This window comes from Castanea sativa, chromosome 11, assembly GCF_040712315.1.
Source record: "Castanea sativa cultivar Marrone di Chiusa Pesio chromosome 11, ASM4071231v1".
Taxonomy (NCBI): domain Eukaryota; kingdom Viridiplantae; phylum Streptophyta; class Magnoliopsida; order Fagales; family Fagaceae; genus Castanea; species Castanea sativa.
Genome location: NC_134023.1, coordinates 3,845,433 through 3,867,979, shown reverse-complemented (window position 1 = coordinate 3,867,979; position 22,547 = coordinate 3,845,433). Strand labels below are relative to the sequence as shown.

The window sequence follows — 22,547 nt, the reverse complement described above, 5'->3', positions numbered from 1 at the left end:
ATGACGAACTCCCTAAGCCCATCTGGGCCAATTACTGACTGAACGGGGGGATCCACACCGTCCAAGCCACTGCTGGACGACTCAGAACTCTCCGTCTCTATACCACCGTCAAGGGAAGAAGAGGTACTTGACGGATTCCTCTCTTCACTTGAAGTGTCAGGATCTCTTGGACCTGACGGAAACTTTTCATCGTAGCCCGCCCCCTCGCGGACAAACGACTGGTTACTTGACGCACTAGACATTACCTACATTTAGGACGGTATAACCTAAGACACCGACGGTTCTAAAGAAAGTGCATATACTTAAAACAATGAAATTCAAAGAAAGACGGAGAAAGGTTTGGAATACATACCGGATTTGCTGAACGATAGGAAGGCACTGTAGTTGTGACGGTTGCGCTCTGCTCACAAGTTTTTGACAAGAAGAAGAAATGAAGGGAGGAATATCTGGCCTTTTATAGAGCAAAGGGCACGGAATACGAAGCGACGCCTCGATTTTGGGAAATAGCCAATCCACGAAGGCCACGTGCTCTTCGTCAGAAATACAGGCCACGTGTCATCCGTCGTGGTATACCAAGCCCGTTCCCATTTAATACATTGTCTTCAGTCATTCCATGGATCCGACAGGTTATAAGGACGGATCCAAGGACTGAAGGGGGCAACTGAAGGGGATAAAAATGGTAAATGGACGGAGATGTAGAGGACGGATCGACACCATGAGTGACCCAGCTATGACGGTTGGGTGTTGCTGGATATCCGTCTTGTATAAATTAATTATGGATGCCACGTGGCATGTCGTTTGATATATTTCAGATAAGCCTTTGCTTTGTTCTCATGCAAACGTGTATACTTGGACTTCTTGCGACACACGTTTGGGAGGACTCCTATATGGAAAGGAACTTGAGAAGGAAGTTGTATCCTTAAAGAAAGGTAATTCTACTCAATATAAATACCCCAGAAACCCTAGGTATGAAGGTACGCATAATATTCTTAACTCTAGCACTCTAGGGTTAAAGGAACAAGATTCTAACTTGACCTTCGGAGGGTATTCGGCCGACACCACACCGGTGCTCTCTTCTAGGTCCTTCGTTTTCTTTTTGCAGGTATTGCTTTCGTTTGAGGAGCGCTTGCAACTCACTGGTGATATTTTCGGCATCATCATATATATATATATATATTTTACGTTTTAAAGGATAGGTAGTGTAGAAGAATTCAATGGCTAAATGAGTGATTTTGTGAATTAGTAGTGAAACGAGCTAGAAGAAGCTTTAAAAACCCTCTCATTTCCTGACAACCATAATTGCCAAATAGATAAGACAAACAAGAGTTTCCAATGGGGCTGATTTTCATAACTAGGAAGGTGAAGGGTAGAATTTTTCTTAAGCCAAATTTGCAAGGGTTCTTGGAAAAATGTTAAGGGTCTAACCCCAGGAGATGAATTCCAATATTGAATAACCCAAGTATAGTCTCATAGAATGTGAATTGTGGACTCAACTTGATTACATCAAGGACAAATAGGGCTAATCCCATGTTGATGTTGAGATAGAAATTTGCGAATAGAAAGATAGTCATGATGGGCTTTCCAAATGAAAATTGTATCCACTAAAAGACCAAAGCCACGTGTCTTCATGAAAGAATCTCATTCTAAATCTAAAATTAGTCACCTATGTTAGGATCCCCATTTATCCAAAGCTGACTCTATCATAGACAACCAGTATTCCTCTGATGATAACCAACTCTCGGAGAACTCATCGGAATCAAAGGATACCAATTGGACATGTAAGAGCCCACAACTCACCCCACAACCTGCGCAATCCGTCAAGCCGTCGTCAACCATCTCCAAACCAACCAACTCAGCAAAACTCCAACGGCGAGACAACTCCGGAGATGAACCAACTGCCCGAAGCCATTTTCCGTTGCCTCGAGCTCAGCAAAATTGAGTTCACTTATCAAGCGGAAGTAGCAGGCCTTTATATCATAATGTTCTTGCACCTAAGCCTGCCAATCATCGCTATCGCTACATTTTGGCTAGTGCGAGGAAATTGGGAGCCCTTGTACAGGTTCAGGCTGATAACTGCATCCCATCTTCCCAACCAAGGGAAAGAGCAGAGGACTCCATGGGATCCATTGAGGATTCCGAATGATTACCTTAATCATTATACTAGTTCAATGAAAATTGTGGCTTGGAACTGTCAAGAGGCCGACAATGAAGAATTTTGTACAAATGCAATAGAAGTTTCTGGATTATCATCATTATTTGATATGGAAGTAGATAATTCAGAACATAGATTTTCTAGATGACTCAATCTTCCACAATTATAGCAAAATATGGGAATATTTTCATAAACTACATCTTGACAAAAAAATTTTATTTTGATACGTTTGGGAAAAGGATGCTTAATTGGATACAAAGAGGAGCAAATTTACCACGGGAAGCTGTCTTGTAATAGCATCAGTTATAAGAAGTTTTCCTACTTTGTTCCCAACCTTTTTTTTTTTTTCAGAAATTCATGATGATAATATTCTATGGGAAGATGCTCAAGTCTCACCCAAACTGCTATGGATGTGAATAGTGATTTTGGCAGTGTCTGGATAAAAATTAGTTTCCCAGGCTTGCACATATTTGAAATTTGCTTATTTTACTAAAATTAAATTTTTTTTTACTGAAAGTACTGTAGATAAAAGTAAAAGTTAGCTAAAATAGTATAATGAAATTCATAAATAGTATTAAAAACACAATGAGACCCATGAATAGTAACAAAAATAAAATATTGATCCCCAGGAACCAAGGACCATCTTCTAAAGCATGATGATAATCCAAACTCACACCTAGGCCTGTCCACGAGTCGGTCTGGGTCGGGTTTGTGCCCAACCTGAAACTGACCCTACCAGATCAAATGGTTAGAAATTCAACCCGCCGTCGACTGGCATGGTTGATCGAATTGAGAGGATCGGACTTCAACGGACGGTGGTCGGTTCAATCAAAGTTGGAAATCTAAATATCGCCCAAAATTTGGCGATTTAACGGTGAAATCGGTGAAATTTTGGTGATATTCTCACTAGATTTTCTTCAAATTTGTCGAAATCTCATCAGATTCGGCAAAATCTCGCCAGATCTAGTGAGATTTTGCCAAATCCGATGAAGGTTCCATGGATCTAACTGAGATCTCGTCGGAAATGGCTGAGATCTCGCTGGATCTAAATAACTTCGCTGGAAAATGCTGAGATCTCAGTTTGGTCAGGTTTCTTTGAGTTTTGGAGAGAAAAACCGCCAGTCAACCTGCCGTTTTCGGATCTTGGAGGCCGAGAACTGATGCCGACTGTCACTGGTGTCGAGTCAGCCAATCGTCAGGCCAGATCGGATGGGTGGGTCGGGTCATGATTTTGTTGGACACCCCACCAAATTTAACAATAAAAAAACCATAACCAATGCCTATGAGTTGGAAATTACCTTTAGGTTGCCAAATATATTCCTTCTAACCTGGTGTGCAATGCTTTGTATCCCACCGATCTACCTACCACTTTGATGGTGATGCCTGATTGCCATGGCCCAGCTAGCCGTCGCTTGAGTTCAAGAGAGAGATGAATCTCCCATGGAGCTTCTTCCATTATCTCCTAGATCTGCTGGCATGTTATCAATGGATTTCGGCTTGGATGGAGGAGAGATATCTTGTGCTTGAACTTGATGTTCTGCTTCCGTATTATGCTATCTAGGTCTAGCATATCATTTGTAGTCTCTAGAAGTTCCCCTGAAATAGCTTCCGCATACGTTTTTTTTCCTGACTTATCTATGAGAAATTGATTCTCCTTGGTTTCTTTGTTTTGTAGGGTTATGAATTGCTCTTCCTCTCTTTCTTTTTTGTCAAATTGTTAATCCAGTGTTTTCTTGAAGCATCAAAGCAACCCTTTGATCTGAGTGGAAGAAAAACAAGATGTCGTCTGCAAATGTAATTCTCTTTTTAGCTTGATACCAAGATTGAACTTTTTGCTTACAAATTTATGTGGGCACAAGGTAACACGTTTGCACATGAAATGATTATATATGGAGATAACGTATCATATTGTCGAAACCTGCACGAGCTTTTGGGAAATAGACATTGAAGCCTAAGTTACATCAATAAGTAAATTAAAGAATACAATCTTAGTCATATTGCATTATTAATAAAATCCAAAACAGACTAAACCCCAAGTTGATTAGCACATATATGCTCCAAGAATTGAATAGGATCATAAGCTTTACTCAAGTCTATATTGAGTACAGCCATCATAGACTAAGAGTACAGGGCTAGGTTAGTTCATAACCAAGCGACATATTGAAATCATGATTTTTGGAGTCACAATTTTAGTGCATTATTTTATGAGAGTATGTAAACTTGTGTGTAATGGGATGAGATATGTATAATGGTGTTGTTTACCCCTAAAATAATGCTAAAAAAGTCGAGTTAATCCCATTCAGTAGACTGATTAATTGTTACAAAAAGTCCCACGACCTAATAATTTATGGTCCAAATAGGTTGCCTGTCTATGCTGTATCATAGCGAGTCTACAAAAGCCCAAGATATGGCTATTAGCTTTGCTAGGCTTCATTCTTTTCTCTTTCAGTTCAGGTTAATTTCCTATTTCCTTAATTGTGTTTTCATTTTCTGTATAATGCTTTTGGCTTCCATATATTATGTGCTCAACTGAGGAACCGTTAGTCATCTCTTCTTTATTTTTGGTTTTATGTGTATGTCAATCAAAGTTAGGCCATCTTAATTTGTTTGATGATTTCTCACAAAGCTGCCCACAATTTGGCGATGCATAATCAAAATTCTAAAATAAATTTTACTGTATAATTCCTATAAATTAATGCATTAACTTTAAAAACTCAATAAAAAAGTATTTTTCAGAAATTTATTTATTACGTGGCATAATCACATTTACTGATATCTTGTTTGTAAGTTTTTTTTTATTATAAATTTTATTAATAACATTTTTTAATCCAGCAAATTAGTTAGAATAGGGGTTTTAATTTCCATAAAGTTTGTGGGCCTAGACTTGAAGTCACTTCTCCACCAAACTGCTATATAATATATTCATATTATGTACTTTTTTTTTTGGAGAGAAATTTCTATTATGTACCTTTGTATAACAAGATATCATAAATTTATCTCAAGATATAAATTAGGTCATTCATAAATAACCCAATACAAAAACTCTATGAGCATAATTAATTTTACACCAAATTTCACAGCAAGTTAAGGGTTAAGTTGTGATAGAGGAAGCATTATTTTTTATATGTATTCACAACTGAAACTATTTTTATTATACATTAATCACAATTTGATACGTTAAAATATTATAAATTGGTGTCCCTAAAATTATTAAACCTTGTATGTGTGTACTACACAAGTATATCTATTAAGCTTAACAAACTTGCGTCAAGATTAACCAAAAGATTTGATATAAATATTATGCATCCTTATTTAAGATTGCAAATTATTACACTATCTTTGGAAAGCTAAAATCATTAACCACCAAATTAGAAGTGAAATTCTAAGCACCTAGGAGTTGAAGGAATGGTAAGGGGTTCGGGTAGTTGTAAGCAATTCTAACCAATAAACTCGAAAAAAAAGTGAAATTCTATTTTCCTTTTAAGATTAAAAACTTAGTTATTTACTTACAAGATATACATACTTCAAAATTATTATTATTATTATTATTAATATAAAAAACTTACTTTGATTTCTTCTCTCCCTTTGTGGCTTTTAAGATTAAAAACTTAGTTATTTACTTACAAGATATACATACTTCAAAATTATTATTATTATTATTATTAATATAAAAAACTTACTTTGATTTCTTCTCTCCCTTTGTGGCAGTTGGATTGATCAAATAGGAGCAGGAATTCTGTAGGCTGGTGACTCTTTCAAAACTTTGGCAATCTATGGCTCACTTCTTTACTTCTCTCTTCCTTATGAGCCTCCTCCACCCTTGTCTTAATTCCGCTTATGTTCTACCACGCAACGCCACTTATTGCTCTACTTTCAACTGTGGCAACGTTGATCAAAGGCTTGAGCATTGGACCGGAGAGCCAGGCTTTTCATCCCATATGAAACTCAAACCCTTTATTTTTATAACCATGTATATATGGTAAGAATCAATTAACTACACTGATTATACTGTCACCCTCGACTATCCTAAAGTAGTTGACTTAACAAAATTATTAACAGGGTTCTTTTTCATGAATTGATCTTGGATTGCCAAAACAAAAAAAAAATACTTGGATTGGCTCGGGTTGGATTAGTAACTTTTTTAATAAGTAATCCAACCTAACCCACACTATTTTTTTTTGAAAACAAAACCATCACTCATTCATTAATATGTAACCGATCATGACAGCAGGTATGGGCTTATCTTCCATCCAATACACATCCTCCACAATGTTCCTAGCAAATCTAGCTAAAGAATGAGCCATCATGTTCCCTTCTCTTTTAACACAACTAAAAGTAGTAGATTGCCTACCTAAAATTAAATGTCTAATGTCATCCACAATATGGCCAAAGAAAGAATTATTTGGCAAAGTACTCGAAATTATATTTACAATTTATTTATTTATTTTTTTGAGAAGATATTTACAATTTATTTTGGATTTAGAGATTTAGTGTAAATTTTTTATTTTGATTTATTTTGAGATTTTTAATAATTAAATTTTGGTAAAGTTCAAATATTATTTTTACTTGTGTAAAATTAATCATCATTTATCTAATAATAAGGTTCATTAATTAGTTGAATAAAAACTCTCTTTTTTTTGTTGAGTATTTTTCAATTACGCTTAACAAAATTACCTCAACTCAATAAACTAAAATAACTAAATATAAAATTAATGGACAAAAAATGACAATTCATTAAATTTATTAAATGTAAATTGTAATATTATTTTTCCTGAAAGAGTTAACAGGGGTTTTTAGATCATGAAAAATCCGGTCACAACATCATGAGAAGTCATGAGACCTTTAGGATGTAAATTGTATTTTTTTTTTCCCAACACCATGCTTAAATATCATGCCGAGAAAGCATGATAGCTAGTACTCTTGTTTGTGTGTAATATTACTTTTACTCAAAAAAAAATTAGAAATAAAAAAATTAATTGGTAATTTATTATATTAGGAGTTTTGTATAAATCCTTAAGAAGAACACAACTCATCCCAATGAATCCAATCCAACCCAACGCTCATTTTTTTTTTTTTTTTTTTATAACTTAGGGTTGCTTTAGATTTGTGTTGACAACATTTTAACTCGAATTACACACACACACACACACACACACACACACACACACACACATACCTTTTGTATTTTCAAACATAATTTAATTTATATATATAACTGAAATCTTTGAAACTCTCACAATTTTCCACATCAGCTTAATATTTTAATAAAATTATTATTTTTAGTTCAAACTCAACCAGGAGTGAAACTTTATCTCTCTAATAAGTCCAACTTAAACTCAAACTCATCATTATCATTTTTTTTAAATAAAATTATTTTTGTTTAATCAAAATTTAACAATGAGTGAAACTCTATCTCTCTAACAAGTCTCAAACGTTGATAATCTATATAAAAACAAAAATTATTATAGGACTAAAAAAAAAAAAAGACTCACGTTGATAATCATGAGTTTGGTTATTGGGTTAAAATTTCGACTAAATATTTTTTTTATTGTACATGACGAATAAAACCTCTCTATTTTTTTGGAGAAAAATCAAAGATGTAACCTATGTCTTTCAGTCTAGGGAACAATAAATTTTTATTTGGTATGTTATATATAAAGTTGTTGAATTTGGTTTGGTTCTGAAGTAGAATTTGGGGATTTTATAAATTTTGAGATTTTAAGTCTTGAGGTTTTTGGTATTTGCATCTCAGTAGGTTGATTCTTCACCTTAAAAACTTTTTATTTAGGTTCATATGATTTTTAGTTTTCTTATTAAGAGCTATATTTTTTGTTGATTAATTATTTGTTTGGATTAATTTCAATTAATTATTATTTTTTTCATAATATCTATTTACTCATTGTTTGATAAAATTGAAATTTGTAATCAATTATTTAAATGAGAATCATTTATTGAATAATTGGCTTAAATAGTTGAATAAAATCCAATTATTTTGGTTAAACTCAATAAAACGACCCAATCCAAATTTTGCAAGTGCTATAGGTCTGGTTGGTTTTTAATGTTAGGGTTGGGTTAAAAAATTTTAAATGTAAAACAATATGTTTGGGTCGACTCCATTCAAGAAAAACGTCAAATAAAACCTGTTCAATCTACTACGTACTCAGTCGTGGTACCGTCACGCATGGAACAGAAAAGCCAAAGGACACAAGTAATGGGTTTGGTGATTTTCATGCCTGGCCCTTACAGCAAAAGTCAGATTATTAGTATTTTTGATATGGTCCTATACATATTATGAGAGAGAGAGAGAGCTTGCATCTCACGCAATTGTCTTTAAATTCATGAACCAATAAGCGATTCTTCTTTATTGGCAAAGAAGCTAGAAGCCGTGAGCCATCTCTTTGTTTTCGTTGTTTATCTCTCTTTAGAAAATAGGCAAGGCTTCTGTCCAGTAAAAATTTCCACTAGATATGTCCGGATTCAAACACGTGTCTAGAGTGGACACGTGTTCACCATCCAATGTGTCTAGTGGAAACTTTTACTGGACACAAGTCACACCCTTAGAAAATAAAGTCTGTGTGTTAATCAGAGATAGGTCATTTTTGTTTTTCTGTTTCTAATTTTTGCCGTGGCGTGGACAGCATGAATCCACACCGAATACTCTTTTTTATTTAGCAAAAAAAACAGATAGGTCATGTTGTGAACATATCATTTCTCATTATTTTATTCTATAATATTTAATTTAGGAAAAAAATTATTACAAATATTTTATTATACAATCACTTACACGGGTAAAAGAGTAATTAAAACTATTGACTTTTTTTTTTTTTTGGCTGACGAAACTATGACTTCAAGTCCACGTCATTGGTTGGGAAAGTCAACTTTTTGTGTGAGAGAGAGAGAGAGGCACATGCAATTTCCAATAAATTCACGCCAAAGGTTACATTACATTTACAACATCCATCTCTCCCTCTCTGAGCAATTCTACTCTATACTCCATCGGCAACGGAGGAACTGTGAGAATCTCTTCTTGGTTTTATTTCTTTCCTTTTCTTCAGAAAGTAAATTTCTTGTTAATCAGAGTTACACCATTTTCATTTTGTTTCCATTTCTCACAAATTTATTATTGAGTGTTTTTTATTAATGGGGATTTGGGTTGCAGACTGCTTAGGAATTTGATTAATGGAGTTGGTAAATTATATGTCACTAAACAAAAATTAGAAGCACAAACGTTTCTGCTTCTAATTTTTGTTTAGTGGTACTCTACGAGGATCATGCTGCCATTAAGACTAATGGTTGCTTAAATAAGCACGCACTGCCTTACAAAGCACTTTATTTGTCTATTTCTCTGGTCATATATCTAGAAGCAGCTATTATATACCTATGAGATTTTCCAGTTTCCAATCTAAATGTATTACTTAGCGTTTGTGTTTGATTGTGACTTTTGATGGTGTTAAACTGTTGATTGGAGTACTTGGGCAGTTTTTATTTGCCGATTCTTCACAATTAAAAAAAAAAAAGAAAAAAAAAAAGGATTGTATGTTTCTTATGTATGTTCTTGCTACTAGTGCTAGAGATATATGATATATATGGGTTGGGTTCAAGTTACACAAGGTGTAACTCTAAATAATAATACATTATCTAATAACTTGTTATTAAATTCATATTTTAAAAATTCAATTATTGAATAACATGTTTTATATATTCTTGACATAAATGCTAATTTTTATGTTAATCGGATGTATGCCAATATTTCGGGACGGTAGCTTCTCTTTTTTTTTTCTTTTTTTTTTTTCTCTCTCAAGAGCTCTTCTCCCAACGGAGTCATTGCCGGCGATCACTTTTTGGGCTGTGTGTTCCTTAGCTTCTACATTTATTCCTTTTTTTTTTTTTTTTTTTTTTTGTATACTGTCTTTAACCTGGTAACTGTAGCCGTCTTGTCCCTTTTAATTTTTGCTCCTTTCTATAGCTTTTCATCATTTCCTTTTGGCTTCTTTTCTCCTGCATACAAGTAGCATGGCACTTTGTCCTTTCAAGTTAACTCTTCTGACCTTCTAGACTTATAGTGATCTGAACTAAATCCTTTTCATCCTTTCTTCTTTGGTTTTCCGTTTCTTTTCACCTTTTTGCCTTAAACTTTCCCCCTGTTTGTTTTCTTACTTTGTCTGCTTCCCCTTTCTTTTCTCCAATCCCTTGTTTACTTTTCTGTTTGTACCTTTCACTACACCATCTTTCTCCTTGCCTTTTGTTCTAAGGGTTCCTTTTTTTTCTTTGGTCCTTTGGCACCACTACCCCTGGTGCATGCAGGGTGTCGCTACTAGTCTTGGACCTATGGACAACAATATTGAAGCTAGAGAGTATGGTTGGACAGATAGCAGCGATTCAAACTATAGTAGAGACATGTCAGCAGAGGAGATGGAGCCTGATTTGCTATCCAGTGATGACGAGATTCCCTTTGCTAGGCATGGGCCTATCATAGGACCTGATCAAGATGATGTAGCTGCTCAAAGAGATTTTTGGAACAGATGTGCTATTGGCTTTCTCTTAGACTATCGAAAGTTCTCGGTGAGTGATTTTCAAAATATTATTAATGCTGCTTGGAGACTTAGAGGCCCAGTCACTGTGGTGGGTCGTGAATCATATTTCTATATACTACACTTTGAGTACATTGAAGATCTTCAACATATCTGTAATGAAGGACCATGGGCCTTGGAAGGGGCTTTGCTAGTGGTAGAGAAATGGAGACCTAACCTAGTGTTGAATCGTCTTCAATTGAACTACATTTCGGTTTGGGTACAATTTCATGGCCTTTCACTAGAATACCAATATCCGAAATTAGCAGAGTATATGGGTCAACTGATGGGTATTGTGGAACAAGTTGATTGGGAGGATAGAATACCTAGAAATATTAGGTTCATGCGTGTTAAGGTGAGGATGGACCCGTGGTTGCCAGTTATTACAGGTTTTAGTTTAAGGACAGATGAGGGATCTAACTTTTGGATTCAGTGCCGCTATGAGAGAGTCCACAAATTGTGTACTCGATGTGGACTAATAGGACATACTCAAAGACAATGCACACATTGCATGGATGATATCGAACAAAGTTTGTATAGGCAGAGAATGAGAATCCAAGATTTGCATCAGGTTCAGTTCAGGTTTGATGCCTTACAACCACAATTCTCGAATGAGTTGCAAGCTTTTCATAGGAGAAGGTGGACAACACAGATAAGATTTGGACATCTAACCCAAACCTTAGGATATGCAGCACCTTTTGATCCCTTCCTTGAGTACTCTGACCCCAGTACACCAAGTCCACCACATTCACCCCAAGAACCTAGACTTAACACTACGCAACCACCAGAAAGTCATAATCAAACACCCAACTTCAACCTTCAAGCCACCTCTAATCGTCAACCAAGTAACAATGAATCCATTCTCGATACTGCTATTAATCTTTTAAACTTGAACAATAGGACTATACCTCCTACATTAGCAAACTCTCTTGTCTTAACCACCTCAATCCCTACCAACCCAGAGATAGTTAACCAGGAGAATGACCAGGCAGCGTATCAGCACATGCAACAAGATCACACAAGTAACATGGTAGCAAGAAACAATCTCTTCACAAGACCTCCATGGGCATCACTTGAAAATTCAAATGTGACATGGGCTTGGATTGAAGGAAATGACACCTTCATAACCAATGGACAAAGTCAGTATCAAGATTTTGAAGCATCAGAGATAGAGAGTGATACAACAACAGTGTTGTTTAATTTGGACAACTTGAATGAGGAAAGGCCTGAAACTGTACAGTCTCAACCTTGGATGCATGGCTATATACCTGAATCACCAGACTCTTTTATTGAATCTCTTGTGCAAAGAGTTAATCACGGGAGATTTAAATTTGAATTGGGAAGTTCAATCACTGGGCCGAGCCTACTACCCACTCAAACTGAGGAAGCCCAATCTAAAAATGTAAACCCAAGTAGCACAAAAGACAAGGAGCTAGACCAATGTGTTGCTTCCACTAATCCAAGCCCATATGCAAACCTCTCTAGCTCTAGCTCAACTTGGCATACAGAAGGAAGGGTAAGGGATCTCAGCCCTTTTGAATTGCTCACCTTAGGCCTAAGCCCACCACTTCCTACTACCTCAGAATCAACTCCTTTTGCCAGCCCTACCTTGACCCTAACTGCACACCCTATAATAGTGCTAGAGGAGGATATTCTATCAGAGAATTCGAGGAAGAGGCTTTGGAAAGAGAAAATTGGTAGAAATATTAGGAAAATGCTATGCTATGGGTTATTTGATAAGGAAAGCCACCAATCAATAGTAATCAATCCTTAAAAGCTGCTATCAACAACTAATACAACCACTACTAATGCTGAGTCAGAAGATGCGTTCTAGAAGCTAGCCCTCAGCAACTTCCCCAGCAGCCATAAGAGTCTTGACTTGAAATTGTAGAGGGCTGGGCAACCCCTCTACAGTTTTACAATGCCAAAAAAAGGCCCAAGAATATAAACCCAATATAATGTTTTTGATGGAAACCAAGCTGGACAGAGATAAAGGCTTGGACTTTTTGAGGAAGTGTGGATTCTGGAATGGATGAGAAGTTCCAAGGGAGGGACTCAGTGGGGGTCTTTTGCAAGGATTGTTGTTGGAGTAGAAGCTCACAGTCTAACACAACTTGAAGCACATGATCCACTCAGAGATGCTGGATTAAAAAAGGTACCCTTCTTTCAATTACTTTTATTTATGGGCAACCTGACCACTCTAAAAGAGAAGAAGTTTGGTTGGAACTTAAAGACCTTAAGAAAATAGCTAGGACAAACTGGCTTTGCATAGGGGACTTTAATCAAATTCTGTCCCATGATGATAAATCTACTTTTAATACAAGGAAAATAATTGGGGTAGAGTTGTTTCAAAAAACCCTAAATGAATTGGAATTTTGTGAATGTTAGGTTCTAAAAGTTTAGAACAATTGGCTAACTGTGAGCAAAAACTTGTCTAGATATAGATCTTAGAGTTTATAGGTATTATTAGACAACGCTCAAGGTTATTCAAGAACAAGTAAGCTGCAGAAAGAAAATTTCAGAATTTGCCTGGTTTGACCAATTGAGAGATAGGCTCGATCAATAGAAACATGTATCTGCAGAATTTTAAGTTCGGCCCAACAGCAGTTTAAGCCCAAAAAATATTAGGGTTTCAGATCTACTTTTCCTATTATATAAAAGAAACCCTAAGCATGTTTTTATAAAGCTTTTCAGAGAGAGAAGAGTGTGCCTCTTTTGTATCTAGGGTTTTGTACCCAAAAGCTCTCTCATATCTTCTATCGGTGTTATTCCTTGAAGAATCTCAAGATCCAGTGTTGTAAAAGTTGTTGCCTTCTCTAGTCATCAAAGGTGTTGATGATTTAAACCTTCAAGGGTGGTCTTGGAGTCAAAAACAAGAGAGTTTGTGTTTTTTTATCCCAAGTGTGGGTGCTTGTGTTGTAAAGGCCAAGGAAAGAAATAGTTCATGGACTCAGAGCTATCATAGGGTCATGGTAATAAGTTCTACATGTAGTAGCAATAGGATGTTAGTGGTCTAAATCTTATTGTAAATTTCAATTCTTTCTAGTGGATTTGCTTTTTACCTTGAGGATAGTTAGGTTAAATTCTCCCTAGGTTTTTTACCGGTTTGGTTTTCTTGGGTTATCATATTGTGGTGTTCTTTATATTTTCGCTGCTTTGTATGATATGATATTATTGTGTTAACCTAGATCTGAATAATAAACCTAAGTATTCACTTGGTTAATTAATTAGGTTAAACTAGTTTACAGGGGTCTAAAACCTAACAAGTGGTATCAAAAGCGAGCTTACTCTGATTTGGATTAACATCTTGAGTGAGATCCTTGATCTCTGTTATCATGGATAATTTTAAGTGTCTTACTGTTTTTTATTCTGATGTTTTGAATAAAAATGACACTATTGTTTCAGTTGATCTTTTTGAGGCTTGTAAAAGGAATTTGCAAGATTTCAATCTTTCTTAGAAGATTGGTGTAATTCCTCAAATACACTCTACTTCACATGAATTTTTACCTACAAAGCCAAAGACTCGTGCTATATGAGTGAGAAAAGATTTGCTAAGGTGAGTGTTGTTTACTTGTTCCTAATTTAATTCTTTCAATTATTTGTGGACATGTTTACTTTTTGTTTTTGGTTGTTTTATTTTCTTAGGTTGTTTTGATTATTCAAAAATCCAAAAACATTGAAAATTTTTCAAAAAGGCAAAAATATTTAATTTTGCCTCTTGTTTTATTTTTCTTGAGCATTACATGAATTATGATAGCTCTCTTGATTTAGAACATGCTTGATATTGGGGAGTGTTAGGTTTTAAGTACTTAGGAACTAATGTATTAGAACTCTAATGTGTATTGTTGGAAAACCATGATCAAATCAGGTGTCTAGTTATATTTTAGACTTGCTCAAAGTATGTTTTTAATATAAAGTTGGAATCGAGTTAACTGCAGAAGTTACTGTGCAATTCTGCCTGACTCGAACGATCGAGAATTAGACTCGACCGATCGAGAGTCGTGCAAATTGTTTTTTCTGCAGAATTTTCAACTCAGCCCTAAGCCCATGTGACGTGTAGGATTTTATGTTTTGCCCTAGGTATAAAAGGCAAACCCTAGTCACGTTTTTGATGTTGCTCATATTGCTGTTTGTGTGAAATCTAAGAGGTGCTTGCCTTCACACAAGCTTAGGATTATCAAGAAGGAGATTGCTTCAAGAATTTGATGATCATTCAGTTGCTGCCATAAGAGTTTAACGATACACAAGCGGGAGTACTTGTACTTGCTGGAGAATCCAAAAAAGGAGTTTGTGGTCTTAAAGCTTACACGTGGTCGTGTCGGTAAGTTTCTACTGGTGGGTAGCAATAGGATGTTAGTGGTCTAAGTCGCTATTGTACAAATTCGATTCTTTCATAGTGGATTCAGGTTTACCTTGAGGATAGTTAGGTTAAATCCTCCCTAGGTTTTTTACCGGTTTGGTTTTCCTAGGTCATCATATCTTTGTGTTTTTATATTCCGCACTTTACATTGATATGATTTTATGATTGTGTTAAATTAGATCTGAAATTTGGACTAAGTAATAACTTGGTTTATTAACTAGGTTAATCCAATTGTGTGTTTAAGGGGTCTAAATAACTCTACAGGGAGAAACATAAAATGTATATGTTGTTTAACTGAGTACATAAACTATTTCTGATTTTGTATGAGTATGGACTAGTTTGTACATGTACTCATGGGTTAATCAAGAAATTGATATTTCTTATTTGTGTACCCTCTATAGCTTAGTTGAGCACTATCATGCATTGCTTTTGCATTTTATTTATTTAGCATAGTGTGTACTTTTTGTTTTTGGTCATTAAAATTTTGAAAAACCAAAAAGATTTTTTTGCATTACACATCATAAATGTGTAGTTGAGCTTGTTTAGCTTGGATGAACTTATTTTCATGCACTTTGCTAGTTTCTGCTATGTAGTGCCTATTTGTGTGAGTTGTTTATAGTTTTTAATCACATACTCTTGATTTTGAAGTCACATACTTTTGATTGTAAGGACTAAAAAATCCTAAGAGAAAGGCATAAATAACCATTTCACCATTGTTTACTAGCCAATCATGAATACCTTAGTGCATATCATAAGATTTTGTGCTCGAGAAAGTATAGCATATGCATAAAAAGAAAATAAGGTGTAGCCTTGAAAGAAAAAGATTTTTAATAAAAATTTCTGCATTCAATAAGGCAAATATATATATATATATATATATATATATATATATATATATATATATATATGCATGATTGCAAGCTTGTTTTCTAGGAGATATGAGAGTTATATGATGTAACTCTTTAGTTGATAGTCACTCTCAAATTTATATGATGAATAATGTAGAAATTGTGCTTGATTATTACCTACAAATCACTCCACATTTATCTCAAGCTTTTACTAGTTGCATACACTTCATAAGTTATTTTTTACTCAGCTTTGTACATGAAATTGTGTGTGAACTAGTGTGGCCATCCAAGATTATACACTTTGTGATGTTTGATGCAAAATTTGTTGAGGGTTGGTGGGAAGAAAAATCTAAAACTTTGTTTTTGATAAACTTAAGTTGAAGATTATGCGTTTTGAAAACCTTTGGAATCATTCCCATGCATTACATGTCGTGAAAAATCTTTTCAAAACTGATTATGCAAAAAATTTCTTGTTTTTTCAAAAATTATGAGTTTCAATCGGTCGAGTGTGATTTTTTATCAGTCGGAAATTGCAAGTTTTTAAAGGCTAACTCTTGGCCTTGCTCAATTGCTATTCTATTGGTACTCGATCAATGGAATCTTTTTTTTTTTTTTTTTTTTTTTTAAAGTTTTGGATTGATCGAATCTGATTTTCGATCAATTGAAAATTTCCAGAATTTTCAAGTCTAGGTTCCGCCTCTCTCGATTGATACTCAATTGATTCTCGACCAATCGAAACTGAAAATTTTTTAGTTTTTAAGTATTTGACCAATTGTTTTCTTTCATGCATCAATTGTGTTTAGGATTCACATGCATTGCACTTTTTTTTTTTGTATCCATCTTCCAATTTTGCAGTCATATCTCATTATTTTCACACATAACATGCATACACTTTGCTAAATTGGATACTCAACTTGATTTAAAAATTGATTGATTAATTTTGGAGTCATTTATACATTTTAGTATATGCTATTTTTTATGTGTGAACTGCATAAATTTTTTTTCTTAAGAGATATGATGGATAATCAATGTGCAAATATTTTATCTACTCATGCAACTGTTTATGGGTCACTTAGTGTCAAGTTTACATTTATTGAAAGAGAGAATACTTTTCTTCATGTGTATCCTCAGCTTAGTTTTTAAGTTTGGTTTGTGTATTTTTTCCCCCACCTCCTAAATTTTCCTCTAAACTATTTTTCCCAAAACTTTTTTTGTTTTTCCTATATTCATAGGGGGAGAAACTTGTTTTTAAACCTTTATTGTTTATAGGGGAAGTTGCCTCTAATTTCTATAGAGATAATTTTTTTTTTGTTCCCTTGATTCTCTATTTTCTCTTATCCTTCGTTGCGTATGTTTATTATTTATTCTTTGTTTGAGTTGTCTTTGTCAATACGTGACAAAAAGGGGGAGAAATGGATGAAATGTGGGAATCTTGTTTAAAAAGGTTTTTAAAATGTTTTGTTTAGGGGGAGATAAAATTGTTTCTGAAAGGGGGAGAATATAAAAACTTTTTGATGTATCTAACTTAGGGGGAGAGTTAGAATTTACTTTTGTTTTTGTATTATGTTTCATATTATTGTTTATATGTCTTTCTTTCCACACATGTGGAGCGTTTCAGGAAAGATAGGTACATTTTGATCAAGATCTTCTACCTCTTCTTGCAACTTCTAGGTTTGGAGTCTTAGATTGGGATTTGTGATGTATTTGGGCAATTTATTGTACTGAGTTGTTCTTGTATTTGAGCATTTCATATTGTATGTAACTTTTTGTCATGAATTTCCAAAGGGAGAGATTGTTAGGTTCTAAAAGTTTAGAATAATTGACAAACCATGAGCAAAAACTTGTCTAGATATAGATCTTAGAGTCTATAGATATTATTAGACAATGCTCAAGGTTATTAAAGAACAAGTAAGCTCCAAAAAGAAGATTTTAGAATTTGCTTGGTTCTACCGATCGAGAGATAGGCTAGATTGATCGCAACACATATTTGCAGACTTTTAAATTCAGCCCAACAGCAGTTCACACCCAAAAAGGATTAGGGTTTCAGATCTACTTCTCCTAGTATATAAAGGAAACCCTAAGCAATTTTTCATAACACTTTTTAGAAAGAGAAGAGTGTGCCTCTTTTGTATCTAGGGTTTTGTACCAAAAAAGCTCTCTCATATCTTCTACCGGTGTTATTGCTTGAAGAATCTCAAGATTGGGTGTTGTAGAAGTTGCTGCCTTCTCTAGTCATCAAAGGTGCTGATGATCTAAACCTTCAAGGGTGGTCTTGGAGTCACAAACAGGAGAGTTTGTATTTTTTTATCACAAGTGTGGGTGCTTGTGTTGCAAAGGTGAAGGAAAGAAGTAGTTTGTGGACTCGGAGCTATCATGGGGCCGTTGTAGTAAGTTCTACGTGTAATAGCAATAAGATGTTATTGGTCTAAGTCTTATTATAAACTTCAATTCTTTCTAGTGGATTTGCTTTTTTTCCTTGAGGATAGCTAGGTTAAATCCTCCCCAGGTTTTTTACCAGTTTGATTTTCCTGGGTTATCATATTGTGGTGTTCTTTATATTTTCGCTACTTTGCATGATATGATATTATTATGTTAACCTAGATTTGAATAATAAACCTAAGTATTCACTTGATTAATTAATTATGTTAAACAATCTAGTTTACAGGGGTTTAAAAACTAACAGTGAACTTAAGGCTAAGGGTCAAAAATATACCTAGATGAACATAGGAGAGGATGAAACCTTTGTCATGGAAAAATTGAACAGGGCTTTTGCCACTGTGGATTGGATCAATACTTACCCTCAATATACTCTCCAAAACCAATCTATCCTAAGATTTGACCATAGAGCCATTCTCCTAGACTTAGAAGGGTATTTGGAAGAGTGAAAAAGGAAATTAGGTTCAAACACCAGCTACTTTAGAACATGCATGACTCTATTCACACTCTAGAGGATGTTAGAAAAGAAAAAGAACTTAGGGAGAATATAGAAGACCTGCTGACTAAGGAAGAGATTAAGTGGGCCCAAAACGCGAGAAGTGATTGGATTATCCAAGGGGATAGGAACAAAAAGTACTTTCAAACTGTAGTTAAACAAAGAAGAGCCAAAAATAGGATTGTAAACCTAAGGCAAGATAATGGGACCTTGACTGAGAATCTTGAGGAGATAGAAAGAATTCTGGTGTCACACTTCAATGATAGGTTTATTGAAATAGATCCTAAATCAGTTCAATGGATTCTTGGTGTGTTAGAATATTTACCTATTCCCAAGTTAAACCATCAGTAGTTACTTCAACTTGAAAAACCACCTACAGATTTTAAGATTGAACTGGCAATCTTTCAATTGGGTCCACAGAAGTCTCCTGGTCCTAATTGTATCCCAACATTTTTCTATCGAGAATACTGGAATATTGTCAATTAGCATATACTAAATTTCGTTCATGCCTTCTTCCATTCAGGTTCAATGCTGAAAGCCTTAAATCAAACCTTCATTACCCTTGTTCCTAAAGTGATGGTACCAGAGGAGGTCTCTCATTTTAGGCCAATAAGTCTTTGTAATGTCACCTATGAGATCATATCCAAGATTATGGTCAATAGGTTGAAACCTTTAATGGATAAGCTCATATCACCATATAAAAATGCTTTTATACAAGGTAGGAATATCTCTGATAATATCTTTCTTGCCCATGAAATTATTGATACTCTAAAGAAAAAGAAGGGTAGAAAGAAAGGATATGGGGCTCTTAAAGTTGATATGTGTAAAGCTTATGATAAGGTAAGTTGGAATTTTCTAAAGACAGTTTTGATCTGAATGAATTTTGGCAATTATTGGTTCATAGAATGTGTTTCCTCAGTGCAATATTCTCTACTCCTAAATGGTAGTCCCACACACACCTTCCTTCCAACCAGAGGAGTCAGACAAGGGGATCCAAGCTCCCCCTATTTGTTCTTGTTATGTGCCAATATTCTATTTTTTGCACTCATACAGGCTGAAGGCCAAAAGAAAATTAAAGGAATCAAATTAGGTAGAAATGGACTCTCTTTCACACATCTCTTCTATGCTGATGATTTCTTACTTTTCTTCCAAAATGATAGACACTCCTTGAACAATTTTAAAGGCATATTTCTCTGGTATTGCTCCCTCTTGGGTCAAAACATCAATTTCACAAAATCTTATTTGTATTGCTCCCCTAATATCCCCTCTTCTATTTAGGAATCCTTAGCTGATGCCTTGTAGGTAAACTTATTCCAAAATCCTAGTAGACATCTAGGTTTGAACTTCAAATTGAAAGGTAGGAGAGTAGTAGATTTTGAGGATTTGGTAGAGAGGCTTCGAGCAAAACTTCTGGGTTGGAGTGCAAAATTGCTGTCTCAAGCAGGCAGGGCAACTCTAATCTAATCAGTGCTTCAGTCCATGCCTTTATACACCTTTTCTTGCTTCAAAGTACCAAAGGCAATTTATAACAAACTAGATGCCATGATTAGAGACTTTTGGTTGGGGCATAGCAATGATACTAGGAAAATGCATTTAATTGGGTGGAATAAGATTTGCAATCCTAAGAGTAAGGGAGCACTTGGTTTCAAAAAATTCAGTAATTTCAACCAAACATTGCTGGCTAAACAGTATTGGAAGATTCAAAACAACCCCAACTCCCTTCTAGCTAGGACCTATAAAGCCAAATACTTCCCTAGGGCCCCTTTAAAAGAATATGCCCCCAAGTCATTCCATTCTTGGACCTGGAGGGCCATTGCAAACCCTCAAAGTACTGAGCTACATAAAGGAAGATGGATAGTGGGTGTAGGGCACCAAATACCTCTCACCCATCTTGACTGGTTTCAAGCTCCAAGTACCTTAAGGGAGCTCAATTTGACCAATGGAACAGTGGCTGACCTTATTGTTCCTAATCCTAAGTCCTGGAATTGTAACCTCTTAAGGAAACTATACCCACATCCTATCTGCACAAAAATTATGAAAACTCCTATTCCTAAAACAGGTGATAACCCTTATAAGCTAGTCTAGAAACACTCAACATAAGGGGATTATAGTGTGGCTCAAGCTTACTCTCTTTTACAACAACTCCAAATCACATCCACAGACAGTGGTCCTAGTCCCCTTCAAGTATCTCAATCCAATTGGAAGCTCTTCTGGAAGGTTAAATTGCTTGCTAGAATTCTCACTTGTGTTTGAAAAATTATGCAAGATAGCTTACTTGTGTTTGAAATCCTTCATAGGAGAGGGGTCATGAACTCTTCTATCTGCCTGATGTGTGATTCAAAGGTGGAGTCTGCCTCACATCTTTTCTTACATTGCACTTTTGCAAGAGCTATTTGGCATGACCCAATCCTTTGGAAGTTGTGCTAATGTTCCAATATCTTATTTACAGGTGTAGAGAGGCATTTCAAACTCACCAGGATCAGAGGCAAATATACAAGCCAAAGCCAAGTATCTCCATGCTTACTCAAAATTGGCAAGTTGATCAAGGTGGCTGCTTCCAGGAATGGAAGAACAAAAAGATGTGGCTTTGCCTTTGAAGCTAGGAGGATGGATGGTGCTCTACTGTTTAGAGGTGGTGCTAGTTATGGAAGACCAACTCAGCACCTTGCAGCTCAGGAAGCTCTAGTGGAGGCTCTGATCGAATCTACTACTATGGATCTTTTCAGAGCTATTATAGTGAGTAATGACCAAAGACTAGCTGAATTGTGCAACAACCACAGGAAGGCAACTTGGCAGGACCAAGCCTTGGCAATGGATCTCCAAAATCTCGACCAACAGGGTCTGATCACTCATTTTTTGTTAGTCCCTAATGTAGTGATAGGCCAGGTTTTGTATCTAGCTGGAAAGCCACATAGTTCCCTATTCGATGCTTCAAGCAATATTTGTCTATTAATGACTAATCCTTGTAGCTTGACTAAACTTTGTAGCTACTAACTTTTATCTTATAATAGTTGTTGACTCAGTTGTTATTCCAAAAAAAAAAAAGATGTTATTTACTATTCAATCCATAAACTTATCTTTATGCATTATTTTAAACTACAAAAACTTGAATTTAAACAATTGGTTGATGACATGACTATTAATATTTGATCATCTTGAAATTTTACAAGCATTGAAAATATACGAAGAAAATGTAATTTAACAGTTGATTTGTCAAAATTCATATCTAATTAAAAAATATTGAGAGATGTAACTTTACTTAAAATACATTAGGTGTAACTTTAACCCAACCTTTTATATATATATATATATATATATATATATATATATATATATATATATATATATATATATAAATAAAGGTCCTAGTCAGGTTGACCCAAAATTGGTTGAGGATGACTTAATAAAAGGGAGCCATGGCTCCCATTTTATAAAATAATTTCAAATAATAAATATTTTTTTCTTCGTATAGAATTATAGATACCAATACATATCTTTAAATTTTGGATGAAAGTCTGGCTTTTGATAAAGGAAAATATAGAACAAGCTTTTAAGTTACAGGTCGTTGGGTTCTGTTTTAAATCCTAATTTGTATATTTATAAAATATATACCCTGCAATAATTTGATCTACGTATATTGGAAGGAAAGGTGTTTAAGATTTTCACTTTTAATTCAATATTAGTA

The 22,547-nt window shown here is 35.0% G+C and overlaps 1 protein-coding gene across 1 annotated transcript; it reads left to right on the top strand.

The window, feature by feature from the left end:
- Positions 1-9,121: 9,121 nt before the first annotated feature.
- LOC142617927 (uncharacterized) lies at positions 9,122-21,837 on the top strand. Its single transcript, XM_075790903.1, has 4 exons — positions 9,122-9,165; positions 10,457-12,877; positions 14,128-14,278; positions 21,312-21,837. The coding sequence occupies exon 2, from the start codon at positions 10,481-10,483 to the stop codon at positions 12,494-12,496; it is 2,016 nt and encodes a 671-aa protein (XP_075647018.1). The 5' UTR covers positions 9,122-9,165; positions 10,457-10,480; the 3' UTR covers positions 12,497-12,877; positions 14,128-14,278; positions 21,312-21,837.
- The last annotated feature ends 710 nt before the right edge of the window (positions 21,838-22,547 follow it).

What these genes read in the sequence shown, in the direction of transcription:
- LOC142617927 (XM_075790903.1), top strand. Translation starts at nt 10,481, where the DNA reads ATGGACAACAATATTGAAGCTAGAGAGTATGGTTGGACAGATAGCAGC.